The sequence below is a fragment of the Marmota monax genome, unplaced genomic scaffold (genome assembly GCF_021218885.2).
Source record: "Marmota monax isolate L192 unplaced genomic scaffold, Marmota_monax_Labrador192_F-V1.1 WCK01_AAM20220418_F8-fsc00081, whole genome shotgun sequence".
Classification (NCBI taxonomy): domain Eukaryota; kingdom Metazoa; phylum Chordata; class Mammalia; order Rodentia; family Sciuridae; genus Marmota; species Marmota monax.
Window position 1 is genome coordinate 5,728,638 of NW_026695234.1, and position 17,015 is coordinate 5,745,652.

The window sequence follows — 17,015 nt, forward strand, 5'->3', positions numbered from 1 at the left end:
CATCCAGCCCCGAGGCCTAGACACTTCTCCAGGGGCCCAGTTGGGGAATTTCCACTCACAGCTCTGGGCTCTGATGCAGTTTCCATCTGGGAACACATGACAAGGCCACTGGGCAGGGGTGCGGAGACCAGGAAGGGTGGGAGGACCTGGAGCCGGCTGCCCCTGCGAACTTCGCCCCCCCAGGGAGCCCCCTCAAGGCAGCCCGCTCTCCACTTCAGAGGGTTTTCCAGCCCAGGCAGCTTCCTGTGGTCACTAGTCCCCCATCAGGGCAGGAAGTGCTGCTAAGGAGGGACACAGAGGCCAGCTGTGAGTGACCAGACCCAGCACCTCCTAGACTCTGCTGCTCTGTGTCCGTGCTAAGACGGCCACGCCAGGGTGACCGCAGGGGCCAGAGGGAGACCTGTGGTCTGCCTGCACAGAGGCTCCTTGTGGCAGCTAGCCTTGGGCCCGTCACGGTGGCCAGGGAGTGGGCAGCCTGCGTCTCCCCTGTGGGCTCCCAGCTCCATCCCTGCCCTGAGAACCCAAGAAGCGCTGCCTTCTGGCTGTGCCCCTCTGGCACCCAGGGGAGCCCAAGAGGCCTCGGTAAGCGCAGTCCCCTCTGGAGGAGTCCTCTGAGGTGTGGCGGCAGGTCTGAGACCCCAACCTGACATCACATCGCCAGTCCCTGGGGCTGGGCGAGGAGCCCCGTGGAGGAAGGGCAGCTCTGGCCCCAGCTGTTTCCCACTCGCTACCCAACTAACGACCCAGGAGGCGGCCACTGCCTCCACCCCCAGGACCAAGTGAACACCACCCCTGCCTCATCAGGGGCACTTCCCCCGGGCTACTGCCAATCCATCCAGTCTCAGGAGCTTCTTAGCAACAAAATGAGACCTGGAGGCGAGAGATATCAGGGCAAAGGCCAATAGGGTCAGAGGATAAAGGTGCCTCTCATCCTGCTCACCCCAGAAAGGCTCAGGGGACCCACACACACCCTTGAGGACCAGGGCCGGAGCAGCGCTGGCCAGTGTCCTCCTGGCGAGCCGTGCCATCACGATCCCGGGACAAGGGAGCAGTGTGGGGCTGAGGTGGGCGTTGCTGGCGCTCACAGCTGGCCCTCCTCGCGCCAGGTAGAAATCAGAGAATCTCCCCCAGCCCACGTGGATCCCGTGCCCCAACCTGCCCAGACAGGTGAGCACAAGGTGAGCGCTCCCTTGGCAGCCCCTCCTCCTGCCTCCCTTCTTCCTGTCTGTGGGCTCAGGTGACGCAGGGGGAGGGAGGAGGCCACTCCTCCCATCCAGACCCCAGGACGCAGCACTTCACCTGCATCCTTGACCACAGCCTGCAGCTCCGGCCATGGACAGGTGGTACCCAGGTGAGTGCCCCAAGCCCTAGTCCCTCCCTGTGGCCTCAGGCTCTGACTTGGAGGCCACCCCATCACTCAAATGCCCCAGGCAGCTCCCCAGAGGCACAGGAAATGCAGAGGTGAGGAGAGGGACAATATCCAAACAGAGGCACCCAGGTGCAGAGTCCTGGGTCTGCTGTGGTGTGGACAGAGCGTCTCTGAGCCACGGAGCTGGGAAAATGTCTGGTCCAGCCGCCTCCTCCTCAGGCTGTCTGTCTGTCCATCCACCCGTGCAGGAACCCAGAAGCCAGATGGCTGACTTCAGATCTTGGCCCCCCCCCCCCCCCCCCCGCAGCTTCCTGCCCTCCGGAGAGTCACTGAACTCCTGTCTCAGGGTCTTCCTCCAGAAAACAGGATGATAGCAAGGCCTTCTCTACCTTAGACAGCAGAGCCCCGATTGAGGAGTAAATTTCCATAAAGCGTTTGGAACAGTGCCTGGAGGAGTTCCGAAATGCATCTGTCAACCAGCCTGCTCCGCGACTCTGTCTGCCTGTCTGTCTGTCAGTCATCTGTTAAAATTTCTACCTATTTTTTTCATCCCTTATTATTCCAGAATAGATCCACAATGGCTTACAAAAATAAACAAAATCCACTGAGGTAACTGGTCTGCCAAGTGGGGGTCACAGCACTGCCCTGGCCACCTCCAGGGGTGGCGCAGGGACCAAGGATTCTTTCTCTGTACAACCAGAGCTAACTTGGATTCCATGGGGACAGTGCCTGGGAAGAGGTTGGCCCGTGGTCCGCCCTCGCTAAGCTCTGGTCATAGTCTCATGAGTACTTGTCACTTGGCTCTGCAAGCAGAAGGGCTCTGAGTGGGGTCTGTGGGATCATGACCTTCTCCCCATCTCACTGGCTCATGCTCATTTGCAATGGAGGGTGTCGGCTTTACTGTGTCCAACAGCAAATGTTAAGCGGAAGGTTAAAGCCCGTCATTTCTCACCCAATGCAAACACAGCAGTGACCGCAGTGACACTTGTTGTGAGCCAGGTCCTCTGCTGCTCAGGCTCTCACCTGGGCCTGGCAGCCACCCTAGGTGGTGGGGGCCATGCCCACTGTGTGGATGAGGAGCCGAGTCACAGAGAGGCAAGCAGGTGGACAGGAGCCCCACAATGAGCCAAGGGAGGACCCGGGTGCGAATCTTGGCCACTGCTCCAGGAGCACATGCCCTCAGAAGGACTCTACTGGCCCTGGAGGCCCCTGGCCCCTGCCTCGGCCCTTTGGCTTCCATTGTGCATTAGCCTCTTTGGAGGCAGATGCAGTCAGTCAGAACTCACAGGAGTGGAGAACCCGGCCCCAGAGCCCTCGGGGAGAAGGTCACGTGCCATGGGGGGACAGCCTGGGAGGGGTGGGGAAAGTGTCTGACCCCTGAAACCAAAGACTGACCAACCATCTCCCCATGCCCCTTGAGGGCTGTGTGACCTTGGGTGAGGCTCCGACCTCGAGGTTCACGTTCATCTGTAAAATTGGGCGCATGCAGAGCTCAAGGAGCTGCCAGCCAGGAAATCACTCTGTGAACCATAAAGCAAAGTGTTGCCGGACAAGCCGGGGCCCCTGCCTGAAGGAGGAGACAGTGTGTGCTGGACAAGTGGCATGGGGACAGCTTGAGAGCAGGAGTTTCATGGTAGAGGAAGGAAGCATCAGGGTAGCAGAGAAAGAACCATCAGTCAGGGATGGCTGGAGCCTTCCAACTGAGGCATGCATGCCGGAGGAACCTCAATGGATGGAAAAGATATCACGGGGCACAGCCTTCCAGGGCAGCCGAGGCCTGGCCACCTTGTAGCTGTCCAAGGCTGGGGCTGCTGGTTGGCTCAGGGGAGTCCTTGAGGGCTAGAGTGGGAAGGGGAGAGTGCGACACCGGGACCCACTCGGGAAAGCCCTGATGCTAAGAAATAGGGGCCATCTTCCTGGGCACCATGGTGCATGACTGTCATCCCAGCGGCTCAGGAGGCTGAGGCAGGAGGATTGTGAGTTCAAAGCCAGCCTCAGCAACAGGGAAGCTCTAAGAACTCAGTGGCGTCCTTGGGCCGGGAAGGTGGCCACTGCTGGGGGGCTCCCAAGGACAGTGCACGCTGAGCAGTCTGAAACTTCCCCTTCCCCCCCACGCCCCAGCTGTGGCTCCTCCCGCTGTGGAAGAACACCAAGGCTGGCCTGGCCTGGCCCTTCTCTGGAAACTTCCTCTGGGAGGGCTAGAAGCTGAGCCAGCCTCCCCAGCCTCCCCCTGGAGCCTCAGAGCCTCAGCGGGAGCCCTCCGTCCACACTGCAGCTTTCTGGTGACCAGGGTAAATATTACCTGGTACTGTTAATGTTTAATGCCCCCACGTCGTCCCCGGCCACCACACGGCAGACGTTCTCCCCAAAGCAGAGGCAGCAGGAAAAGGGTAGTGGGGACAGGCCCCCGCTGGCTGGGGAAATGGCAGTGTTGGCAACGACAGACGGCGGTGAGTGTTTCTGTGTGTGTGTGTGAAGCCGGGTGACCCTGCTGGGGCCACCGCTGGAGGGGTGACCCTGCTCTTCCCTCTCCTGCCTCTCAGGGTAGCCCCCTCCTCCATGGGCCAGCCTCTTTGCTAAGAAAATTTGCATTTTGAAAGAGGACCCTGCCTTCACGCCAAGGAAGACTGGTTCAAAGGGCAGGACTGGGGGCAGTAGGTGGAGCTGGAGGGGGATGAGTGTCCCTCTTTGGCTCTCTGAAAGCGCCATCCTGGCCAGTGCATCTTCCTAGGCCATCTGAGCTCAGGGTGCTCTGGGAAGAAGCAGGCCTGGGGGTCAGCCTTCCTAGGGTAAGAGTCACCCCAGTTCAGCACACACTCCCCAGAGGCATCAGGTGGTGGGGGACTCGGGCCTGGAGCCCAACAGGGGCAGCTGCTGACCAAGGCGGGTTCTGAGCCAGACCTAGAGGAGGGGGAGGGGCTCATTCATGGGTAGAGGAGGCAGTTTCCTGAGTGGGGAGGGGACTCCTAGTGTGGGTCTAGCTGGCTCTGACACTACCTCCCTGTGTGACCTTGAACAAGACCTGGACTGAATCTGGGGAGATGACCTTAAAGGCTTTCTGCCTGGGGATGGGGGCCTGATTGCTCACAGACTTCCCTTGACCTCTGACCCTCCTGAGCAACCAGGCACCAACCCCTCCTGGCCTGAACCTTCCTGACCAAGGGTCTGGCCACGGGGGACATCAGGGCTCATGGGGACCTCGAGGCTACCTCTGCCCAGGGCACAGGGCAGGAAAGGGGGCAGCTCCAGGGATGGCTGGCCACCTTGTAGCTGTCCAAGGGCAAGTGAACTCAGCTCAGGGGGAAGTCGGGCAGAGCTGTGACATCTGCTGGTTACAGGATTGGGGCAGCCACAGGAGGCAGAGGCAGCCAGACAACTTTGACTGGAAAGTTCTCTGAGAAGCAGCATAGCATCTTGATACAGCCACTTCCTTCCTGGGTTCAAATCCCAGCTCTGCCCCTTACTTGCTGTGTGACTGAGTAGCTTACTTACCCTTTCTGTGCATTCATCTTCTTGTGGATCATACTGGGAAATATCAGTGGCTCTGGGTAAATAAGTTAATGTTCTGCTAACTTTAGCCTGGTACCTGTAAGTTCTTTATATTAATGTCTTTTAAGTAAATTTGCTCACCCCTGAGGATGGTAATGTAGGGAAGCAGAGTCTAGAAAGGAGTCAAGCCCCAGTTCGGCCTCCAGCTTCCCTAGAACTTCACACAAGCCTCCCACTAGGCCCCAGTTCCCACCTTCTGTTCCGTGAACTCAGAGGCTGAGTTTTATTCATTGGTTCATTGCACAGAGGTCTGCTAAGGGCACGTGGTGGACAATTGGTGGGAAGACATCCTGCTGGAGACTCTCAAGGGAACAGCTCCTTGGCCTTCCCTTACTGGGGTGTGAGGCAGAAATTAGAAAGGCCCCCAGGATGGACCCTCTTGGGGTCCCCAGGCAGCCTAGGGCAGGTGCCCCCTGTGGCCTCCTCCTTCCAGGGCCTATTGCCCAGCTTCCCTGGACCCTGGGGGGCTAGCTGGGAGAGCAGGGTCTGGCTGGGAGGTGGAGGACTGCAATCTCCGCCTGTGACTTCCCTTCCCCTCATTCCACCTCTGGCTCTCTCCTCAGGTGGCAGCCCCAAGGGGGGCGTGGACCCATTCTACTATGGTAAGCCTGGCCACCCACCCCTCCTCCAGGTCCTTCCGGAGTCTTGCCCTCCCCCACCTCCTGGCCCAGCAGCTGGCCCCAGCTCTGACTCTTTCATATCCCCCTTCTGACGGCCCCCAGTCACCAGGGGGCTGCTGCTGGGGGGGGGGGGCGGGGAGGGCTGCCTAGAGATGACTCATACCCCATGTCGCCTCTCATGCCCTCTCTTTCCTGAGACTATGAGACTGTCCGGAACGGGGGCCTGATCTTCGCTGGCCTGGCCTTCGTCGTGGGACTGATCATCCTACTCAGTAAGTGCGGTGGCCTTGTGTTGGAAGCGAGGCGCTGGTTAGGGCACAGTGACTTGCCAAGTCCCCAAGGGCGGAGTGAATCTCCAGCCCCGCCCGCTGGCCCTGCAGGACTGGGAAGGAAGTGCACCCTCTAGTGGGCCCTGGAGGAGCTGCAGGGAACTTGCGGCGGGGCGGGGATGGGGGAGGTGGGGAGCGGAAATGAGAGGGCCAGGCAAGGGGAGCCCCGCACCTGCCCTGATTTGTGCTCACTCTTAGATGTGAACTGAATATCAGCCCATTTAATCATCTGAGCCCCACTGAGGGAGGCCACCACTGTCAGCATGTGACACATGAAAAATCAGGCCACCCAGAGAGGTGCAGCTGTTCATGAGGAGCAGAGCTGGATTCAACCAAACCCAGGGGTGTCTCTTGTCTGACCCCGCGGCTGGAAAGCAAGCGTGGCTGGGAGCCAGACCCCTGGGCGCTGCTGTCACCTTCCACAGACCCCAGTCCCTGGACCTCAGTTTGTTCATCTGTTAAATAGGGATGATCCCTCCCACCTGCCTCTAGATTAGGGCTTGCACTAAAGACATGGCATCAAGAACGGGCTTTAAGAAGGGTCCAGTGTGGACATGGAGCATTCTGGGTGAGAAAGGCCTGGATTTCTCCCATCCCCAGCAGGTGCTTAATAAATGCTTGTCGACCTGTTTTGCAACCAAAAGAAAAACATCAGACGCATAATTAGTGAAAAGGAGACCCCTTGTGTAGCAGACACACCTCTGTGTTCTAGAATGCTGGCACAGTCACACTCACTGTCACTGCATCTACAGGACTCGGTCTGCAGGAATAGCTGGTCTCCCCACTGCGCCCCATGGGAGCTCCTCCAGGGTGGCACTGTGTAGTGGCTGAGCACACAGGTGCCAGAGGTCAATGGGCCTGTGCAGGGACCTCAGCTTTGGGCTTACAGGTACCCTTCTCCAAGCACGTACTGAGCAGCTACTATGTGCCCAGCATTGAGCTGGGAGTACCCACAAGGCCCAGTCTCAGGGGCCATGCTCGACGGGCTCACAGTCCACTACAGATCGGCTGCCTAAATATTTGGCTGGCTGGCTGGGGCTCTTGAATGCTTATTGTCCAGCCCCCTGTAAAGAGAGAGAGTCAAATGTGGTCTTCCAGCCCCACACTGTGGTCATGCTGGCAGGAGGGAGGGAGGAGACTGGAAGAACCAAGTCTTCCAGGGTCTCCTTGGGAAGGGAGAGGTCAGCGAATACAGATCCTCCTTTCTCTTTTCAAGGCAGAAGATTCCGCTGTGGGGGCAACAGGAAGCCTCGGTGAGTGATGCCTGGGGAAACCCAGAGGGGGGCAAGCCGGGGAAGAAGGGACAACTGTCTCTGAGGTCTTGAGAGGGGGGTCCCAGCTCAGGCACCTCCCACTGACCGAGTCTTTGTTCCTCCCATCCCAGGCAAGTCAGTGAGGACATGCTGTAGCGAGAGGTATGTCTGTATGTCTGTCTGCAAGGGACAGGAGGGGCGGGCAGGGCGTGGCCAGGGAGGGGTCCAAGGGAGGAGGGCAGGGCCAGGCACAACAACCCAGGAAGAATCTCAGGGTCATCCGAGCAGCCAGGTGGGCTGTCTCCATCACCTGTTTTTGATCGCCACACGCCTGGCGTGAAGTAGGTGACAAGCAGAGACTGCAGAGGGGCCCCACAGAGCATTAAGTCAGACAAGGAGGAAACAAGACTCCGACCTCTGCCACCGTCCTCCCTGCCTGAATGCTGCTGTGTCCTTGCAGGGTCTGCTGTGCCCATCACGGCCAGGGGGCTGGCTAGGAGGCCAAGGATGCCCCATCTTCCCTGGGCTGTTGACCTTTGGCCCTGCACTGCCAGCGCCAGGCTCGGTGTGATTCCTGCATGGGCGACTGTGTCACCGCCTCCTGCCTCCTGCTGCCCCCACGCCTCTTCCCTCACCTCCCCCCACCCTTCCATCCCATAACTACCACAGCCCCCTGTTCCCAGATGGAGTACAAATGCAGCCTGGTCTTGGTTTGGTTTTCAATGACTCTTGCCGCCACCCACCTGCCTGCAAAAGCAAGTTGAGTGTTGACCTCTGCAGGCCCGTCTCTCCGCTGGCCCCTGACCAGCGGGATCCCTAGGGACAGAAGCCTCAGTCTAGCTCCTGAATGCCTGACGAAGTCCGAAAGTCCATAGGTTCAAAGTCTCTGGGTCTTTTGGGTTCTGCTAAGGCCTCTGCCCGACACGGGGTGCTGCTCTTGGAAGCCTGGAAGCTTCTGTGTGGGAATTACTATGGAGATGTCCCGGGCTGCCCAGGCTGGAGCTGTTTGTGCCACATTCATGTGCTCCGCCCTTCCCCCAAGTGCACCACTGTGCCAGGCAGGCAGCTCTGCTCCCCCTGACCTTGGGCATCAGCACTCTCCCTTCTCCCCCCACCAACCCTGTGCTCAGCTCAGGCCACACCTTTCTGCTCGTGGGGCCAGGAGACCCCAGCTGCACCCACTCCCACCAGCTGTGTGGGTGCTGGGTCCGTCAATCCAGGGCCCGGGGCTGGGTGGGCAGCAAGGGTAAGCCCACTGCAACTGCTTGCTCCAGCCCTTATTGGTTCAGGGACCCACTCAGGGCAGACTCAGCCTGTAAGGTGTCATACAACCTCACCTACTTGTGCCTACATCCCCAGTGCTGCACCCAGGCTGTTCAGGGCGCCCCCTTCTGGGAGTCTGCATTCAGGACAGAGCCCAGCTCCCCCTCCCTCCCCCCTCATACAGGAAGGATGGTGGGATCAGGGCACCCTGGTGTCTGATTCGTCATCTGGATCTGCCAGCATCCTAGGGGGCCTGGGGGGGGGCATGGGCAGAACCAGTAGCACCAAGGACAGCGGCATGCTGGGCTTCAAATGGAACAAGCTATTCTTGGGACCAGGGGCAGGGTGACCACTACTGTCCTTGGGAATTAAACTTTGTCCTCATCCAGTGCTCCCAGGCCCTGAAGACCACCAGCCCTCATGGAATCACAGAAGGCTTGCTCCTTAGAGAGCGAAATATACACACCCTCATTTACAGGACAGGACACTGAGGCCCCAGGAGAGACAGTGACTTTGTCCAGAGTGACTCTTCCAGCCACACTGACACCCAGGTTTGGAAGGCTCCCCACCACCCACCTGTGCACCTGAAGAGCTAAGGGGAGAGAGAGAGAGGTCTAAATGGTGAGTAGGGGGGGGGTCTCCAGAGGAGCCCAGGAGCCATGAAGGGAAGAGCCTGGCTACTCATCTCAGCACCAAGGTCTCTGATGTTGGCTTACTGATGACTAAATGTGACAGTCACACCATTACATAAAATACGGTATTACCATGCAGGAGACAGGGCCACACCTGAGCACCTGTGTGAGGGTAGGAGATGCAGCAGGTCCAGTTAAGAGGGCTTTCAGGAGGAAGTGGGCTCCCAAAGCTTCCCACATATAGCCAAAGGCAAGTGGGAAAAGGAGGTATTCCAGGCCTGGACCCACCCAGAGAGCAGAGCAATGGAGAGGAGTCATTTCTAGAACATTCTATTTAAGCCTATAACACTGAAAAGGAACCCAGTCCTGGGTGGTCACTTCCTGATCAGCCTGACTTGAGGCCTTCCTCCCTCTCCTTTTACCACCAGATGCCCAGGATCCCCTAGAGGCCTGCTGGATATGAAGCTTGGGGCGGGCCCGTATTCTGAGGCCTAGCAAGCTCCCTAGTGGCCCTAAGGAGAAGCCAGGGCTGAGAACCACTGCCCCAGGGGACATTCTGAGTCTGTGACCTGCTCTCTGGCCAGGACTCTTGGGAACATTTTCCTTCCCTCTCCATGAAGGTCACATGATCTGTAGTCACTGAACTTTCACTTTATTTTGGAACTTTCCACAATTCAAACCTGTATTGAGTCACAAGAACAACCAAGTCAGGAAGCAAGAATGAATTACTGTCCATCAAACAGCTGGGACACAGCCCCTGTCTGGGGTGCAATTCCCACTATCACCACCAGAGGGAACCAGTGCCCTACTCGGAATCCCCTCCAATGGCTTTTTTGCAAAACAGTCTTTCCAAGGGTCTTTGCCAGGGAGGAGGGGGCACCCGAATGGTCTGCCATGCACCCCGATTTCCTGGAAAAGCCCTGAGCTCTTTTCATTCTGTCTGTATACCCCATGCCTGCCTCCTGTCTCAGGGACAGTACTTGCCCTGCTGTATAGTAATTCTTGGCTGCCGGATCTTGAGCCCCACTCCTTCCAGAGCAGAAGCCATATATGATCTACACTTTCCCGAAGCCTGGGACAGCCATGAAACTTCGAACCCTATAGTTTGAGTCAACATCTTGATCAGGACCCTGGTAGGGACACACCAAGCAGGGACCCTTGTGAGGTGGGGGGAGAGGAGGTGGGTTGCCGGGTGCAGCCCCAGCTGTGGATTCTGATGGGATCCTCGGGGCAGCATGGTTTTCAAACTTTCCCAGGTGACTTCAATGTGGAGTTGAAAGTCAAGGCCAATCAAGGTGAAAGCCAAAGTGGGCAGGCTGGGTGGAGGAGGGGAGCTTTCTGTTGAGGGGCACAAAGCTCAGCCTTGCCCCATCTGTGTCATCCCAGCTCCCCCAAGAGAGTGCTTCTCAGGACAGCAAAGGCCCAAAAATGCTGGCGTTGGGCAGTGGGGCCACAGGGCCTTTGCCTGGCCTGCCTTCCTTACAACACTCTCAGCAAAAACTGGACACAAAGTCCTGGGTGGGCAAAGGATTAGCCCTGTCCCATGCTCAAACCACAAACTATGAATGAATGAACATTTTTTGATCCAATTCATAGTAGCTGAAATTTCCAGAAGTGTTATTGGCCTTCCATCTATTCACTCAGAGGGATGCCTTTGCTTTTTAAATTCATAAAACATTGAAGTGATTTAAAAATAATCCACAGCCCACTCTCACCCAGCCTCTGTCCATCCCATAGACGGGGGGACTCGCAGTGAGAACAAAAAGCCCGCACTGGGATGACATCCTTGGCTGGGAGGCCTGGGCAGAGCCTCTCCTTCCTGGACTGGGTTTGCTCATCAGAGCAGCCAGGCAGAGGCTGGGGCTGGGGCTGGTATTCTGTCCAGAGTGAGGTGCTACCGGCACGAGCCTCCAACTTTTCTAAATGGCTTGGGACCTTGAAGGAGACCCTTCCCCTGCCCAGCAATCTTGAACTCTCCCAGGTCGAGGAAGGGTGCCCCAAAGAACTGGCCTTGAGTAGCTCGCTGGCTACTTTAGTTAAAAGAGAGGGCACCCTGGGCAGTTGGGGGGTGGTACCCACTTAGTGAGGGTTGAATCTTCCTGAGGTCCACACTCCTCCTTTCTCCTCTTCGCTCCTGGGGAATGGGGCTGCTACCAGGAGATGCGTCTCCTCCCTGTCCATCCTCTGCCCCAGACGGCTGAGCTCTGAACTGCAGTACCGCTGTGGCCTCTTGGGGAGGGTAACCTGCTCCTCCCTGGGGACCCATTCTTCAGCCACCTGGCCAGGCCAGGGGAGATCAGAGACAATTACGGTGTCCACGCGACGCTTCCATGGCAGCTGGGAAGATGTCAGACCTGGGCTTCAGAGATCGGGCCAGGGCAGCCCCAGTCAGGGGCATTAGGGGGACCGTAGCTGAGCTGGGAGAAACAGGAGCAGCCAAGTGTCCCAGCCCAGGAAGAAGCCCGTGGCTCAGTGTTGGTGTCCCCTCCCAGGCTCTGGCTGCCCAAGGAGCCTCCCAGACCAGCCCCATTGTGTGTTTGCGGTAGACTTTGAGGGCTTGAAAGAGTTTAGAACTTTGAACCTTAGCATCCAGGGCTTCCACCTGCCACCGGAAGCCCAAGGAGGCAAGGGGAGATGGCTTGGGGAGGGTCTCGTGCCTGGAAGGCACTGGGGTGAGTCACCTTCCGAAGTTGCTGCTCCTCAAACCCTGGTTTGCAGTTTCCAGAACTTGCTGGGCTGTCTGCTCTGCTGTGAGTGACATCCCATAGTCTCCTCAGCCCCAGGAGGCTTTCTGTCTCTTGTGGAGGCTATTTGTCTCTAGATCCCTAAACTTGGTTCTCTTTTTAAAGAAATTCTCACTGTTCTTCCTCAAAGAGCTCCTGTAGTGTCACCCAAAGGAATCCCCCAGGTGCGTGCAGCAGGAGGGAGGTAGAGGAGGAGAAGTTCCAAGCTGGGGCAGCAGTTAGTGCTGTGGCTCCACACAGTCCACACTGTGGAAGGTGAAACTAGCGTCACTAGAAGCTTTGTCCTGGGCCTGCTGTGTGACCTTGGGCAGGTCCTTGTCTGTCTCTGGGCTTGGTTTCAGAAAAAACAAACACAAGACAAATTTCTAAGCTTCATCTTGAAAGTCAAGAGGCTGTGACTTCTGAGGGGAAGCAGTGGTGGAGTTGTAGCTAATCCCCTTGCCCCAGGGTGGCTTTTCCTTAGAGAAAAGGAACATACCACACATACCCACAAGTGTACACTCGCTTCTTCCTGTCGCAAGAGCAGAGAGGCTTGGCCAGGGAAGAAGGCCGACAGGACACACCTGGCAAATTGGAGGTGCCCAGGCCGGCTTAGCAGGCGGCCAGGGGCACGTTGCCTTCTCTGGTCCTGGTTCCCTGCAACGCGGATCAATCAGTAACTGAATGTGAGCCCAGAGCCGCCCGATGGAACTCAGTGTCCTCTCTCTACAGCAAATAGTATTTCAGGTCTTGTGTCTGCAGACCAAATGGTCTCCACAGGTTCATAAAGTCAATCAGGAGAGGCCTGAGCCCCTAGACAGCCTCCCAGGGGCAGGAGTGGGAGGGCCAGGCTGAGGCTGACTGCTCTAGGACCCTTCCTGAAACCCCTCCCCAGCATCCTGGGGACCTACCAGGGATCCCCCATCTCCCTGCTCTGACCATCCCTTTGTTCCTGAGCCCCACTGCCTACAAGCTACATGAAGGCTGGGATTGCATCTGATGGTTCACCCATCAATCCCCAGGGGGCATATAGCCTATGCGCAATAAAAGCATGTTGTATGAACCTGCTATTGACAGGCTGCAGGAATGAATGAATGATGGGTGGTTAGCCACTGTACTGGGACCCAGGAGAACTGTTGGGTAGAGTTGGCAGTGGGTGTGTGTGCTTACCTGAGGTGGAGGATCCTTGAGATCTGTCCTGGTGACAGCCACCATTTCATCTTTTTGGCAACACCGATGTGACCACAGCCTTGGGAATCAGCAGACCTGGACCCCAGTCCACTATACAATGATGGGCAAAGGCCCCTTGCCTCAGTTTCCCCAATGGAGAAATAATCTCTAACTTGTGGAGGTTCCTTGCTGGATGCCAGCCCCCGGTGGGCAGTACAGTTAGGAGCGTTGTCTCTGGGACTCCACGGTGCTGATTCTCAGTGACACTAGCTTTCCTGGACCCTGCCAAGCACCGAAGCCCCTTCTTCTCAATGTTTTTATGTTTGGGGAAATTCTGTCCAGCACTTTCTTCTCAGGACATAGTGTTCAGGGAGGGCAAAGAGGTAAGGCCCCTAAGTCCACCTTCATCTGTCCAGTCGCTGGGGAGAGACTGGTGCAACCACAGGTCCCAGCCCCCCACACTCCTCAGCCCCATTTAAGCCACCACATAGACTCAGAGGGTGGGTCATGGTCTGGCCCACCGTCCCCTCCTGGGCCCCTCCTTGGGTCTGGGCCCCCTCAGTGGAGAACAAGGGACCCAGACTGGAGGATACTGTGTGTCCCTTCCAGCCGAGGCCTACTAGACACAGACTGGGGCAGGAAGTGAGCCCAGATTCCAGCCTTGCCGCTGAGACCCAACTTGGGGTGGAGGGCGGGGCTGCGTGGCTGAGATCCCCACGTGGCCCCCCGCATGGTGCTGTGCAGCCACCTGCAGCTCCGCCACCCACCCTGGGGCACTAGGGGAGGCTGCAACCAGATTCCCAGCACAGGGCTGTAGCACAGGGCTGCAGAGACGCACCGGCAGGTCCAAGGTGGCCAGACACTCTACGGAGAGCAGAGCCACCCCGAGGGACCAGGGAGAGCTGGGGGAGGCTCGCTCCAGCCCCTCCCAAACTGCTCTTCTGGGGAGGATAGGTGTGACGGGGGTTCTGGGCTACCTGTGGGGGACCTGTCCACCCCACCCTGGATCTCTGTATGGAGCCCTTTACCAAACAAGGCAGACTCCCCCTGATCCTAATCTTTGGACAAACTCATAAAAATCACCTCTCCCAAATCCAAGGCACTGCCAGATAGTTCTGGAAGACTTGTTTTCTTCTAGATCCCACATTTTCCTCTTTTTAGATCTCTCGATGAAACCAACATGAAGCAGGAACAGTGTATGGGGGTCGCAGACAGGGTGTGAGGTGCTGCTCTCCATCCAGCTGGGCAGCACTGGGTCTCTGAGGTTCAGTTTGCTCATCTGTAAGATGGGGATGATAACAGCCATCATTGGGAACTTGACTGAGATCGAGTGTGTAAATGAGATGTGCAAACCAGAAAGTGCTACTTAAAGGTAGAGTGATTTCATTGAGAGGTGAAGGCTAGTTTTCCCTGGGTTGGCATGTTTTTCAGTCATTCATTCTACAAATTTTAATCGAACATTTGCATATAGAATATGTGCCAGCTGTGTTGGGTGTTCCCACAAGATGAGGTGAAATTGTTTGTGAAACTACAGACTCAAAATCCATAGAGGAGCCTCTAGTGCAAATGCACGGGGGTCCCAGGGCCCAAGACTATGTGAAGCTGCTCGCATCCAAATACCTGGGAAATGTAAAATATGGGCCCCTAACTCTGCAGCCTGGGAAGGCTGGCTCCCCTCTGCTCTGAGCTCCTGTGTGTGTGCTTGTGTGTGTGCAGTTGGGTTCGAGAGCCGTTGATCTCGTTCAACCTCATCAATGAACAGCAGAATCTGAGACCCAGAGAGTGTTGTTTGCAGAAGACAGCATGTCACAGGCCAGGCCTTCTGTGCACCTGTGCCTTTTCTTCTTTCCCCGAAGAGCAAGGACAGCTGCAGTCTTGAGTTCCTCCCCAAGGTCTGGCCTGGAGGGGTGCGTCTCAGCACCAGTCCAGAATATGGAATCAGAGTTGACTGGAGTCCCAGCTCCGTCCTGCAGTGACTGCGTATTTAGCAAGTCACTTGCTTTCCAAAGCCTCAATGTCCTCATTTGTAAAACGGGGTGTGTGGGGGTAGGACGGGGTCCCCCTGGCCCAGGGTACTTCTTAGAGGGGCATAAAGTATTGTGGTTGAGAATGAGGGTTCAGCCTTATCTTTTAGATTATGGATGGAATTATATAATACATGGTATTTTCTTTAAAAAAAAAATCCATGGTGATGAGGGGGGAGGTGAGAAGCCATAGATGAAGCCAGACTGGCCATCTTGCCCGGGTGTCTTCAGGTATGCATGCTCGGAAGGCTGTACAACTCCACTTTTACCTCCGTGTTTAGGCTGACACGGCCCAACTTTTCTAAGGAGAAACACTATAGGCTGTGGTTTTTTTTTTTTTTTTTTCTGTTTCTTCCAAGTCCACCTGGATTTAATATTAGAAGATAATCTCCAAGGAGTAGCCCCCTCCTGGCCTAGAGGTTTCTGATACTCAGTCTTTGGGCGACACCTGCTGGCCATTGCGGTACTGCGCCCTCTTCTAGCCCAACAATTTAATAAAACTTGCCCATCTCCTCGGACATTCACAAGCTGGTTGGGACATAGGTGTATGTTCCCACTTCTGCAGATGAGAAAGGCGATACAATCGTCCTATATTAAGAGAGGCACAGTGAATCTCTGATTCCAGTGCTTTGTCTCCATCTCCTCTGTACTTCTTGCTCTCAGACTGGACGAGAATGCAAATGAGATACTAAATCTTCCTGAAGCAGGAACTGCGATTCGGGGCGTGGCCAGGCAGGGAATCCAGGACAGACTGGCCTCAGAAGGCGCGTCCTCATGGCAACAACCCCACCACACAGAAGACCACCCCCACCAGTTGTCCCCCATCTCTAGAGAATCCAGACTGATGGCAGGGGCTTCGAGTCACATGAAGCTATTCCAAGAAGGCTCAGAGAGGTCATTTGGCTAGGCTGTGAGGTGACGCCTGGGGACAGGCGGCCCCGTGAGCCAGTTGCCTCTGTGTTCCCAGGCTCAGCTGTTTGGGCCAGTGGCTAGCCTTTTTTCCATCTTTTGCAGGACCACGCGGGTAACCTGTCCAGGGTACTTCTCAGTCAGGAGGGTATAAATTGTTGTTGAGAGTGAGGATTCATCCTTATATTTTAGAGATGCACACTAAAAGATCTATGGATGGAATTATATAATATATGGTATTTATTTTTTTAAAAATCCACGGTGATGGGAGGGGGAGGTGGGAGGCTACAGACTGACCTCGAGTCAACAGCCATCGCCGCTGGGAAATGGGGGTGTAGAGGTTCTTCTCTGGGCAGTTCTCCCAACTTTTGTTTACATTTGAACTTTTCCATGTTCAGTCTTTGGAAAGGTGACAGTGGACACACTACCACTACCACCAATAGCCATGCAAAAACAAAGACACTGAATTCAGTCCACCGGGCTGGAAGCTTGGGTATCTGACACTCACTAGCTGTGTGAGTTAGGCATGTTAATTGATATCTCTGTGCCTCAGTTTCATTAATTGCAAAATGGGACTGATGATAATCAGACTGGTTTTATAGGGTTGTTTTGAGGATTAACCGAGATTATGGAGGTACAGTTAGCACGGTGTGGGCCACAGCAAGTGCTCAGTGATGACCATCCTTATTGTTAGGCATCCATAGCTGTGGTTAAAATTTGCCTAAAGAAAAAGCAACTTCGGCCAATGCAGACAAACCATTGGTTGATTCAGGTGAGCTCCAGGATCTGACGGGTGAGTCCTTGAAGACAGCCCTGAAGCACCACATGGCCTTGCGTGAGGGTATCTCCCACGGGAGACACGACTCAGCCAGGCTTTCCTGAAACCCCCTGGGAGGGGCCCTCCCCGGGCCAGCTGTGTCCTTTCCTCCACTGCTCTGCTGATTCTGGGCCTTCCCCATCACACAAGCCCAGCTTACATCCTGCCTTGGTTTTTCTCTGAGTTTTAGCAGCTCGCTCAAACTCCACAGCAAGCCTCAGCCCTAGATGAGACTGTAAAAGCCATCTGACCCCACCGTGCCGTCACAGCTTCACTCCACAAACACCTCCCTGACGCCCCGTTGGCTGCTGAGCATGGAGGGGTGAGCAGGGCGGGCACAGCAGGTGGACAAGAGGT

The 17,015-nt window shown here is 56.3% G+C and overlaps 1 protein-coding gene across 2 annotated transcripts; it reads left to right on the forward strand.

The window, feature by feature from the left end:
• The first annotated feature begins 1,152 nt into the window (after positions 1-1,152).
• Fxyd2 (FXYD domain containing ion transport regulator 2) lies at positions 1,153-7,826 on the forward strand. Of its 2 annotated transcripts, none has more exons than XM_046438562.2 (6): positions 1,153-1,351; positions 5,482-5,520; positions 5,736-5,810; positions 7,084-7,120; positions 7,252-7,282; positions 7,581-7,826. In XM_046438562.2, exons 1-5 carry the CDS (start codon positions 1,333-1,335, stop codon positions 7,274-7,276), a joined length of 195 nt encoding a protein of 64 aa, XP_046294518.1. In that variant the 5' UTR covers positions 1,153-1,332; the 3' UTR covers positions 7,277-7,282; positions 7,581-7,826. The 2 variants fall into 2 exon arrangements, with proteins under 2 accessions (XP_046294518.1, XP_046294517.1); XM_046438561.1 differs by lacking the exon at positions 1,153-1,351 and adding an exon at positions 3,667-3,819.
• Positions 7,827-17,015: the final 9,189 nt, after the last annotated feature.

Coding starts and splice junctions, on each gene's coding strand:
- Fxyd2 (XM_046438561.1), top strand. CDS start 3,684: ATGTTTAATGCCCCCACGTCGTCCCCGGCCACCACACGGCAGACGTTC. Junction 3,820..5,481: donor GTTGGCAACGACAGACGGCG/GTGAGTGTTTCT, acceptor CTCTCTCCTCAG/GTGGCAGCCCCAAGGGGGGC. Junction 5,521..5,735: donor CGTGGACCCATTCTACTATG/GTAAGCCTGGCC, acceptor CTCTTTCCTGAG/ACTATGAGACTGTCCGGAAC.